Below are 12,500 nucleotides of genomic sequence, written 5' to 3'. Positions count from 1 at the left end.
GCTGAAAACAGTCAATGGCTGCCCTGGAGTCTGTGTGTATGACCACGTGTCCTTCCCTTAGGGACGCGTGGCCTAGGGCTCCCATGATTGCAACTGCCTCTGCCTGTAGCGAGGAGGCGATGTCTGTTACCCTCATGGATCGCGTGGCATCCCTAGCTGCAAAGCCGGCGCCTGCAGTGTGGCTCAAGGGATCGACCGATCCATCCGTGTAGTATGTTCTACTACCCGGAGGAGTGATGGTTGCAATGACCCTGTGGGCTTCTGCTTTTAGGCTAGGCATGGGGTATAGGCTCTTTTTCATTGACAGGCTCATTATGTTGAACTCTATCAGGCTCAGTGCCCACGGCGGGGCTTCGGCAAAGTCGGGGTGGGGGGAGTCCATGCCCTTAGCAAGAAGCTGTTCTTTGAGCTGATGGCGTATCAACACCCTGTCTGTATGAGACAGCCAGGAGTTGTTTGCAACGAGCTCGTTGTCTTGTTCGAGGCATCTGACTAATTTTTGTCTTAGGCTTGTGTTCCTGGGAGCCTGGATGACCTTTGACAGGAATTGTGTTGCCGTTAGATCGATTCGTGAGTCCAGGGGGAGAAGGTTTGCCTCCATCAGGAGGTTGCGGACCTTCGTCCACCTCGGGGCACCCAGAATGATCCTGGCCGCTTCATTTTGGACTGTTTCTAATTTGTCTGTGTGCTTTTTCTTTGCAGCAATTAGAGCGACTGAGGCATAGTCCACAATGCGCCGGACAGCATGTACATAGAATGATCTTAGTACTTTGTGTCTGGCCCCTATGCGTCTCCCAGTCATTGCTCTCGTGACGGACAGTCTTGCTTTGGTTCGGTCAACCAGGTACTGGACCTCCTTATGGAAGGAGAGGGTCCGGTCTATCCTTACCCCAAGGTATAGGTAGTCCTTGACCCATTCTAATAGTCTTGTGCCTCGAACTCTCTGTCTCAGAGCCATAGCTTTGGATTTGGCTGCAGAGATCTTTAGTCCTGTCCTACAACACTCCTTTGACATGAGGTCCAGACAACGCTGGGCTTTATTCTGGCTGCGTGGTCCAGTGGAGGTGATAGCGAGATCGTCTGCATACGAGATGATCTGGCACCCCACTGGGAGGTTTATGTTGAGGATGCAGGACATTAAAGTGTTGAATAGGGCTGGACTGAGAACCCCACCCTGTGGCGTTCCATTTTCGAGCGGCATGTGCTGCGATAGGTTACCCTGGAATTTGACATTGGCAGTCCTGTTCCTGAAGTAGTCACCTATCCAAGCCAAAAGCTTTCCTCTGATTCCCTTCTGGATCAGGCTTTCCTGAATGGCAAGCGGACTTGCCAGTTCAAAAGCCTTCTCCAGGTCAAGGAATACCACCACAGCTGGGCCCTTGCTGATTGTGCTTAAGAGCGTAGCTATGCTGTGTGCTGTGCCCATGCCCCTTGTAAACCCGTGAAGGTGTTCGTGCGGGGGTCCCGTTTTCCATTGAAGCCGGTTTAGTACCATCCTCTCAGCCGTCTTGGCCAGGCAGCTGAGCAGGGAGATGGGGCGGTACTTCCCCGGCTCCTTTGGTTTTGGGACGGGAACTATGGTAGCCCTCTTCCAACTCTGGGGTAGAGTGGAAGTTTCCCAGGACTTGTTGATGAGTTGCAAGAGTGCACGCTCACCTGCTAGTCCTAGGTGGGAGATAATGGGGTACGAGATCCCATCAGAGCCCGGGGCTGTGTTGGAACTGGTTTTATAGGCTTTCCTTAGTTCCCTCAGAGAAAAGATAACGTCTGAGTTATCGGGTTCGGCTGCCCTTTCTCTGATCTGAGCGTGCGCCAGTCTGTTAGCCTCTGCTTGGGGGTCGTGATGGGTGCACCTCGGGGCTGAGCGGCTGGTAGCTCACTTGACCCGTTGCCACAGCTCTGAAATGGTGGTTTGGTTTGGTGGTCGAAGGACTCACACCATTCCAGCCACTTTTCCTGCCTGACTCTGTTGGCAGTTTCCTTGGCATCCGTGACAGCTTCCCTTAGGAGGGATAAGTTGTCAGGGGTTCTTTGCCTTCGGAATAGTTTTCGGCACATGTTCACCCTGTGGTTGACCTCCCTGATCTCGTCATTGAAGTACCAGGCGTCTTTGTGACTTCTGGTCCCAGGCCGAGTTTTGGGTATGATCAGTGAGGCTGCTTCATTAATGGCGTTTAGCAGGCTAGCTTCGAGCACTTCCACATTTTCGCTTTGTGGGGGATCGTTGCATCTCAGACAGAGGGCCAAGGCGTTTTGAAACGCCTGCCAGTTGGCCTTGTCTGTTTTCCATCTTTGATTCGGTTTTAGGATTTCGGCTGGGCCAGCATCCATGAGGGTAGTTATAGTGCCGTAATGGTCACTTGTGACGGTCTCATCGACACACCAGCCAATCCTCCCCACTAGAATCGCAGTGGCCAGGGTGAGGTCTAGGACCCCTCCTCTGACGTGCGTTGGCTCTTGTGGGTTGAGGAGAGCGATCTCAGGGAATGTCTCTAGCATGTCGGCTATGTGATAGCCGGCCGCATCCGGTGCCCGGCAGGGAGCCAGGATGGGGTGGTGTGCATTGAAGTCTCCCCCTATGATCACTCGGTCGTGTGCAGCAGAAGCACAGACCTGGCTGATGTCTAAGCTTCTACAGCATGGCCGGCTGTACACATTGTACAGTTTGAGGGCCCCCCCGGCCAGGTGAACCTCGACGGCAAGGGATTCAACATCGTCTCCACAGTGCGATGCATCGGCTATTGCGGAGCAGGGGATTGTTGCTCTCACAAGGGTGATCAAGCCTCTCTTGCCAGGTGTTCGTGGCAGTGTGAAGGCATGGTACCCTGAGAAGCGAACAGTGTCCACTGTTAATGTCTCCTGGAGCATGACAATGTCAATGTTCCTTGATCGCACTACTGCTTGGAGAAAAGCGTTCTTTGCAGAGAAGCTTTTGATGTTCCACTGTAGGATGCTTAGATGGTGTGTCATGATGTTACTCAGTGATAGTTACATCAGAAACATCGTCGGAGTCTGACAACTCCATTGCGAGGTCCTCGCTGGTTGAGGGCTCCTCGTCTGTTGTCAGGCTATCCTTGGGTCCACTGGGGGGTGGAGAGCCTTTGGTAGCTCTGACTTTGGTTGGTTCGGCATTTCTCTCAGGCTTTGCCTTGCTGGCCTTGCCTGGGCAAGGTCAGCGTGATCTGGCTCTGGCTGCACAGGTTCAGCCTGTTTTGGCTCTGCCTGTGAAGGCATGGCCTGGTTTGGAGTGGGGAGGGGAGTCTTGTCCTGGGGTGAGGGTGAGGCTGGTTTTGCTCTAGCCAGCTTTCTTCCCTTCAGGGCTGCGACAGTCTGGGTCATTGCCGTCATGGCGACCGAAACTGCCTTCTCGGCCTCCTCACTCGACCTCCCCAGGGCTGCTGCTACTGCTGTGACAACAGCAGTTAACAGGAGAGTCATATCGTCCTCGTCAAAGAGGAGATGATCATCTGTTGGGGAGGTTTTTGTGGTGCTCTTAGAAACTTTTTTTTTTAGTTTCTTTTTCTGTACCTTTGGCATTGTCGGAAACTCCTTTTTGTTGGAGACATCCGGTGTCGGCTGGGGGGCGGCTTCCTTCCTCTTAGGAGGTCGGGAGGCCTTTTCGCTTTTATTCCTTCCCCAGACATGGGTGCCTGGTGGGGCAGGAACAAAGTCTGGTCGGTTTTGAGCAACCTCTTGTCGCCTGAGGGCCGCCTTTTCCCTGACAGAGCAAGTCAGGCTCCAGGCATGATGCTTCTTGGCACAGTTGGGACATTTGGCTGTTGTGTCCCTCTTTTCCTCTTTGTATGCCTTGAGGCATAGCTCTGCGTTGTGTGCCTTGCTACAGACACCACATTTAGGCTTGGCTGTACAGTTAGCCTGGTGGTGACCATATTTCTGGCACTTGAAACACCGAAGTGGTTCTGGCACATATGTTCGAAGGTTGTAGGTGCCCCAGTTACCCAGATCAAGGGTAGTGGTTGGGGCACCTTTCATGGTCACCAGGACTTGCCTGGTTGGGGTCTTCCCCTTCGACATTCGGGAAGCCTGCACGACCTGTGGGTGTGAAGCGATCAGCTCCACATCGTACGAGACTGAGAAGCCAAGTAGCACCATCTTGGTTCTCTTTTCCTCGGGACTTAGTGGGGAAGACTCACTTTCCTCCCATCGGTTAGCTCCTTCGTTTCCCGGAGGAAATTCAAGGTAGCTTGATCTTTGGGCATTATGATCATGCCCTGATCTCGGGCGACCCGGATCGACAACCGGATTTTCCGTTGCAACTCCAATGCCCTGACCAGTTGGTAGGCATTGTCGAAGCCTTCGGGTTTAGCTGGCACTTTGAACTAGGCGAAGCGTTTAGGGGGTCCCGACTCTTCATCAGAGTCGGTCTCCGGCCTCGGACGCTTCGGCCCGCCCTTTCGGCTTTCGGGCTTGTTTTTGGAGGTTCAGCCTGCTCTCCCCTCTCAATCGGGGAGGCCGTCAGTGAACTCAGGGGCCTCCCTGGCTTAGCTGTTGGCCTGGAGAGGCCAGCTCGCGAGTCAAGATCTTTGACTATTCGGTGGACAAACCCATTGGCTTCGGTCTTGTCCACCTTAGCAGCAAGGGTGACAGTGTCATCCTGTGCATGGGGCTTTCTTTTGCCACCGGAAGGCACATATGCCTTCATGGTGACTACCGTGGTCTGGGCTTTGCGCGGTTCATCAACATTTTTGTCAGTCTGTGGGGGGTGTTTGATTATTTTTTCCATGAATTGGTAAGTGCTTCATCCTCTCACGCCCCCACCCACCACGGAGTCCAACAAGGGGAAGCTGAGTGTCAGAACCAGTGTCTAACAGCAACAGGAGTGATGAGAGGATATACGCAGCCAATAGCCATTGTGACGGCACTCACGGACCATTGTGAGTGCCAATGGCGGCATGACTGCTTGACCCTAGCCTCCCGGGGGAGACCAGCCGATTGACCGTGACCGGGCCGGGATCAGGCCGCCTGTCTTGCTGGAATAGAGGACCAAAGAGGCGTGTTGCTAGCCACAGGGCGTACTCGTTCACGGCATCGCTCAACCTCCAGGACTCCCGTCTCCACAGCGCACAAGGCTGCCACGCACGGCAAACGCGTGGGTAGGTGTAAACCCCTGGGGAGAGACCAGAGGGGATGCCCTTCCACCTACGAGACATCATTGTTTGGAGCCCTTTTGCTCAGCCCTCTGAGGCAGTCACCCAAAGGTTGCTTCACCGCAGTGAGGGAAGAGGAGTCTTGCACTTTTACCGGGCAGTTCCTTTCATCCCTCTGAAGCAACCACCCAAAGGTTGTTTCACCTCAGTGAAGAAGGAAAGGACCTGTGTCTTTTCAAAGTAGTTCCCCCTTCCCTCTAAAACAGCCACCCAAAGGCTGTTTCACCTCAGTGAGGGAAGGGAGGTTTTGCGTTCTTGTCAGGCACTTCCTTTCGTTCCCCTGAAGCAACCACGCAAAGGTTGTTTCACCTCAGTGGGGAAGGAAAGGACCTGTGTCTTTTCAAAGGGATTCCTCCTTCCCTCTGAGACAGTCATCCAAAGGCTGCCTCACCTCAGTGAGGGAAGGGAGGTTTTGCACTTTTGCCAGCTGGTTCCTTTCATCCCTCAGAAGCAACCACCCAAAGGTTGTTTCACCTCAGTGAGGAAGGAAAGGACCTGAGTCTTTTCAAAGTAGTTCACCCTTCCCTCTAAAACAGCCACCCAAAGGCTGTTTCACCTCAGTGAGGGAAGGGAGGTTTTGCGTTCTTGCCAGGCAGTTCCTTACATTCCTCTGAAGCAACCACCCAAAGGTTGTTTCACCTCAGTGAGGAAGGAAAGGACCTGTGTCTTTTCAAAGTGTTTCCCCTTTCCCTCTGAAGCTGCCATCCAAAGGCTGTTTCACCTCAGTGAGGGAAGGGGGGTTTTGTCCTTTTGCCAGCTGGTTCCTTTCATCCCTCTGAAGCAACCATCCAAAGGTTGTTTCACCTCAGTGAGGGGGGGGGGGGGCGGTACTCGGAAACCATTCCGGATGTCTAGACGGGAGCGGTCGCCTGTGTGAAGGGCAGTGCCACAAACCGACCGAGAAGCGGGGCGGCACGGGGAATGGTTACCCCGGCGGCCCCCGGCCGGCTGCGTGGTGCGAGCCCGCGACCTTTGCCGTGCCCGTGAACTATGGTGGGGGGATGACATCTTGTCAGGGCATTGCAGAATGATGGTGATAGAGGGATAGTGGGATGATAATAACTGTAAAAGTCTGAAGTACATCAGACACCGACAGAGTTAAAAATAATAAAAATACAACAATTCCTTAAATTCAGACAATAGGTAAAAATATCAGTAAATCTTCAAAAAAATTATACGCTCTGGCAACACTGCATTCGTCCAGGATACATTCCTGACTGCGTCCCTCACCAAGCGAGCATCTCCTCCACCCTTCCCACGTCTCTCTCATACACAGGAGAGCTTGTAGTTCAGTTCAATCCCAGCTCTCAGTGTTGTTTGGGAACTCTTTATTGTTGAAAATTGTGTGTAGTAGACGTAATGGTCAGTGTTTCATTTTCATCCTAATGTATCATAATGTATGTGTGCGTGTTTTTTTCTCTCTCTCTCTCTCTCTTGCGCTCTCTCACACACACACACACACACATATATATACTGCATATATATATATATATTTATATATATATATATATATATATTATACAAATTGTATATATATATTCATATATATAATACACACACACACACACACACACACACACACACACACGCACGCACGCACGCACGTACGCACGCACGCACGCACGTACGCACGCACGCACACCCATACTCACACACACGCACACGCGCACGCACGCACACACACACACACACACACACACACACACACACACACACACACACACACACGCAAACACAATGTTTTAATTAAAAAAAAAAAAAAAATTAGGGTCGTAAATTCATTATTTATCACGTAAAAACCAAAAATTGCCTGAACTATTCATGTGGTTATTGAGCAGTGTGTATCATCTTGAGGTAACGCATCGCATACTCAACAACGGCACTGGTACATGTGCGCAGTTAAAGCATGGGAGAGGCAGCGTTTGCTGATAGAGCTTGCTCATCTACAGGATAGAGTTTGAGGTTGAGTGACGTTTTAGGATAATTCTGCGCTCTTTCCTTCAAAATAAACTATAGAGAGAACTTTAACGGTAGCCATTGCTTGTAATAATTATTTGATCGCCCGAGCATTAACATACATCACCAAGGGATTCGTTGCCCTTGACCTTGAGCCGTACATTCGGCTTTCATTTTCTTCCTAGTTTCGTTGCTTGGTGGGCGCAACCTCATGCTATCCTACAAATTTGTTTTGGCAAATAAACTACTATAAAATAAGTAAGAGAAAATTGTGAGCACTTATTTGTTCAATATGTATCTAGTATGTTACTAAGGCCGTGAAGAGGTTTACAAACGTAAATTATAAATGTTTGCCCGAGGAATAAGCACTGTCCCATAGAACCTTACAATCCAACAGAATAGCAAGCTGAACGAAATAATTAAAATTTCGAAATCTTAATGTTGACATGTAAATCAGTCATTTTTATATAATGATAAAAAAAAAAAAAAAAATGTACACTCCGCTGGAGTGTCAATAATATTTATATCTCCTTCACACACGCACGCACGCACGCACACACGCACGCACGCACTCGCGCACTCGCGCACGCACACACACACATTATCATTATCTTGGCCGGCACTTATCACAAGTGATATTTGTTTTTATTTCAACTCAAAATGAGAGTGAAAATAGCGTGTATGCAGGAACACAGAAGACGAGCGCTACAACACGCAAATCATGAATAATTCAGTGTAAGTATCAGGGTAACCCTTGAGCAGACGAAGCACAAAGCTAACTAAATATCGAAGAAACATATGAAATGACGCAATTTGAATGTGAGCGAACATGAAGCAGTGAGTATAACATTCATTGAGATAATTTCTTAAATGATGCAACTGTGGTGGATGGGTTTCCCGTCGGCGTCCCGTAAAGTGGTGCAACTCTTGGAAATATACTCTAACGTTAAGTGTATTTTGTAGTAATAAACGCTATTGAAATACTGTTTACTTCTGGTGGTGTTCAATATCTTCTTGTTGTAATACCAATTATATACTTCTATACATACCTATTGAATTTATAAACTGTGTAAACTATGGGAAAAGAAAGTCATCTTGCCATAAGGGGATAATACGATTTTTTTGTTTTACTTTATATTCACTAGTATCAGTACAGTGAGATCGATTACTAGTACATCAAGATTAATGACATTCTTTAATGATAATAAAAGTAGGGGTAGTACCGTCAACATTAATAAGGATAAAATAATCAAGAGTCGACCAAAAGGGTTGCCATGTATGCTTAGGCTCGCCCTTTTAAGTAAAGGTATCCTTTCCCCGCGTCCAGTTGAGAACCAGTCGCGGGACTTACAACTAGCAAACACCCGAAACATCTTCAGGTATCCGAGTTCTAATCAAAATGCATGTTAATTTCCTTGTTGATTTTATTATGCAATTCGAGTTAATGTCCATATGTTTTTGTGAATATCATGTGTTGCATTGTTACTTGAAAACAAAACGAAAATATATTTTGCGTTCACGGTCACCCGCTGCACCTGGTCATGCATAGCCAAAGGCAGTGAACCTTGTCACAATATCGAATTTTTTGTATTGATATCGAATGCTGATAAGTGATCGATGATTTTCCCTTCCCATAGCCTTCAAGATGGTATGGGAACCTTCAGCGTGTTGTGGGATCGGCAGGAGGACAGCCGGTTACGTCATAGCCTCCATTACAGTCGTGAGTACTTTGGAGTGTTAATATAAATTTATGTAACGTGAAACGCAATTGCACCAAGAGGTAAAGCAATATTATAAATGCAATGTTCTTGTGTGATAATCCTCTAATTCTGACACAAAAGTAAAGCATTAGAAAATACAATATATATTCTCAATGAAAGATCTAAGTTTGTTGTTTATATTAGCGACTTATGGTTAAAATTCCTTTCCCATCCCTAGAGCCTGAGAATACATTAATTCATTGTCTCGTTTCCTACACAGATTTACTGTATATTTGACTTGGTTCTCTCCATTTACTACTTGTCCAACGGGCACTTCAATGATATGATGGATGCCCGCTGCAATAAGCTGCCAGGTGATGAGTACCAAACAAGAAAGTGTATTGACGTAGCTCATAAAACTTGTAAGTAACTTTAAATTGTTGGTGTAGTTTAATACCGTTGTTTGTCGCAAAATTAAAAGAATATTGATATTAGTTCATTCAGACAACTTTATTGTAGTTAAAAGAAATAATATGTGATTAACATGCATAAAGTAACAGTGTAATAGGACAATTTTGTATTACAGGTTAGAAATAGCAATTTCCGATTAGCCAAATTTTCATATGTTCAGTATTGAAAAAACAACAATTCGTCTTGACAGTATGGTTTAATAGACGGTATTATTTAAAAACGAAATTTAATTTATTGTTATGTTTTACAGTTAATGTACTAATATCAGTTCGATTGGTGATGGAGATTCTTCATATAATCTTTAGCTTCCTCCTCATGCATGGCATCAGAAAGGTAATAGCTAATTTCGTTTTGTTCTGAATTCCAGCTGTCTTATATGAAACATATTGTAATCTTAAAGTTATTTAACAAGTTATGTACAGAGCACACATTGTAATTACAGTTATTCGCAAAACACATTGTAGCAATCAAGTTATTTACAAAAACACGTACGCGCCCGCGTACACATACACACCTTTCAATCTGTCTGCATTTATATATAACTATATTTAAAACTATAGTGCAAAAAAATACATGCAATTACATATATTTTTTCAGAATAACCCACGTCTGATGGTTCCCTACCTGGTGATGATGTTGATTGCTATCGTCTTGTTGACACTGTTTTCTGCAATCATGGTAGTGTTACTCCTGTTTTTGAGCGTCACGATTGCTCTGGTAGTGGCTATCGTCTTTGGAGGAATTATTTTCATCATGACTTACTTCAACCTCGTGGTTCGAGCCTACTACAAGGAGGTATGTCGTTTTTTCCATACGTCCGGAGACAAAGTTCCATTGATTTCGGTTAATTTTGTATGAGATATTCATCATCTTTATGCTTATCTGTGTGATGATTATCAAATGGAACGTAAACCCGTTTTTCATGCTTGCATTGCTAAATTATAAACATTTAGAAGAATTAATTCAAGATATGGTTATTTTCAGATAAATGAACCTTTAAAGAATAACTTCAAGACACTGAAGGCTTAAAGGAAAAAACAGCTCAGAACGCGGAATCCTGGACTACGTGGACGAGCATCGCCAAGAAAAGGATGTGAAACTTGATTTTTAAGCTTGATCTCATATTAAATTTGGAGATTCTCATATATTTTGTAAAAAAATTAGACTTATCTGTAAATCCAAAGATATACAATTATCTATTAATGAATGATTTTATCCTTCAGTTCAATTACTAGGATAATATATTTAAGAACCATCTCATCCCTACTAGTACTATGCATCTGTTACATGGTTTAGCAAATACTGCTGAAACGTTTGCTACTTGTCATCAGTGTTTTGTCAATATTTAACAAATAAACACGCCAAATGCATGCCTATTTCCTTTTTAGTGAGTTACCTTTTAATGGAGCAATGTTAATAACACGTAGCTCATCGATACTTATTCATAATAATATTTGTAAAACCATGTAAGCAAATATATAGACATACAAAGATTGGAAAAAAATATATACTCGTGGAAAGGTTGCGCAACTTTTGAATGTACTTTCAACATCATAGTAAATAAAACCTTTAATAACTTCTGGAAAAAGCTATCTGGATTAAGCGATCTGCCATCTAAAACGTTGGCAACATTACTAGCCCTTGTCATCCCGAGAAGGAAAACAAAAACAGACGATTCTCAGATGTGGAAGAATGTCTGATGCAACAGCTCCTACACTGAATATACAGCTACAGCTCAGTTTCCTCTTTGGTATAATTCAATATGATAAAGATACCAGTACTATAGCTCTTTTTCTCTCCACAGATATAGTTAAAAAAAGCTAAGTAAACATGATGGTTGTGTTTAAACCAACATGAATTACCACGTTTTGCATAATAACCACGACGATAAATCACTGGCGTCTACATTGAATTATCTATGAAGAAAGAAATAACCTTTTTTTTCAATTTTTGTTAATACCATTATGTAGCATTTTATCATACACTTGTGTGAGTACGATACTAATCTAGCCCGAAAACTATGGCATTTATCCTTTTCCAGTAACTGAAATGGCTTTAAGTTCATGATATGTACATATTTAAGTGACGTTCCACTTAAGATTTTGTTTTCTCTCCATTTGTGTCTGTCTGTCTGGGAATAAACAGGGCTCTTAAAGGCATTGAGAGAGGGAAAACACCAGAAGACGGTATTGGTGTAAACCTTATAATAGATACATGAGATATTGCAGCAGTGAAACTAGCCAATTTTTTAAAACAAATACCATGTCAACGGCAAAATCCGAACGCTTGGAAAAATGCAACAATTATTTTGATGCACAAAAGGAAATACAAAAGTTCTAAAGAATTACCGACCCATAAGCCTCTTATCAGTTATCTATTCACAAAAGTTATCACAGCAAGCATCTCCGACACGCTAGATTCTAACCAGCCTAGAGGCAAGCTTGAACAGGGCATTCTCAATAGACCACATATACATAACAAGCCAAATAAGGCTTGGCATGCGTCGGTTTACGAAAAGACATTCGATACAAATAATAGCTGTATTAGAAACTATTAAAAATAAAAGAACAAGGGGTAGGCAAAATCTACTGTAAAATGTAATGTGTTTATACGAAGGTAGAACACTGACCACCAAACTCGAAACCATCTCATCATAACTGTTTACAGCTTGCCTTGAGGAAATATTAGATAATTTAAAATGGAGGGGAAAGGGTATCAAAATAGGGGACTCTCCGCAGCTGCTTTTGCCGATCACGTGACCACGATCCCTAATATAGACCTTGCACGATCCCTCGGTGAGAAAGCACAAATTGTTAACGTTGCCTCATAGGTTGCCGTAATCTTGACAAATATTCTTATGAAGAGAGTAAACTGAAAACATGATCACACACACGCACACACACATATATTTATATATATATATATTCCTTGAAATATATATTTATTTATTTATTCCTTGAAATATATATATCTATTTATTCCTTGAAATATATATATCTATTTATTCCTTGAAATATATATATATATATATATATATATATATCTGTGTTTGTGTGTATGCGTCTACATACACACACACACACACACGCACGCAAGCACACATAAATATCTTATATTTATATCTTTATCTATGCCTATATCTTTATGAACAAACATATTGAGGAGATGAGACCCTCATGACAATAAACATATATGAATGGTGAAA

General features: G+C 44.6%; 1 protein-coding gene across 1 annotated transcript; it reads left to right on the top strand.

Annotated features, from left to right (window-relative positions):
* The first annotated feature begins 8,425 nt into the window (after positions 1–8,425).
* On the top strand, positions 8,426–10,665 carry LOC125031434. The gene is made up of 6 exons (XM_047622172.1): positions 8,426–8,503; positions 8,762–8,844; positions 9,105–9,246; positions 9,546–9,628; positions 9,893–10,090; positions 10,280–10,665. Exons 2-6 carry the CDS (start codon positions 8,770–8,772, stop codon positions 10,322–10,324), a joined length of 543 nt encoding a protein of 180 aa, XP_047478128.1. The 5' UTR covers positions 8,426–8,503; positions 8,762–8,769; the 3' UTR covers positions 10,325–10,665.
* The last annotated feature ends 1,835 nt before the right edge of the window (positions 10,666–12,500 follow it).

The sequence above is a fragment of the Penaeus chinensis genome, chromosome 2 (assembly GCF_019202785.1).
Source record: "Penaeus chinensis breed Huanghai No. 1 chromosome 2, ASM1920278v2, whole genome shotgun sequence".
Taxonomy (NCBI): Eukaryota; Metazoa; Arthropoda; class Malacostraca; order Decapoda; family Penaeidae; genus Penaeus; species Penaeus chinensis.
The sequence above is the reverse complement of the archived record's forward strand: the minus strand, read 5'-3'. Positions and strand labels throughout refer to the sequence as shown.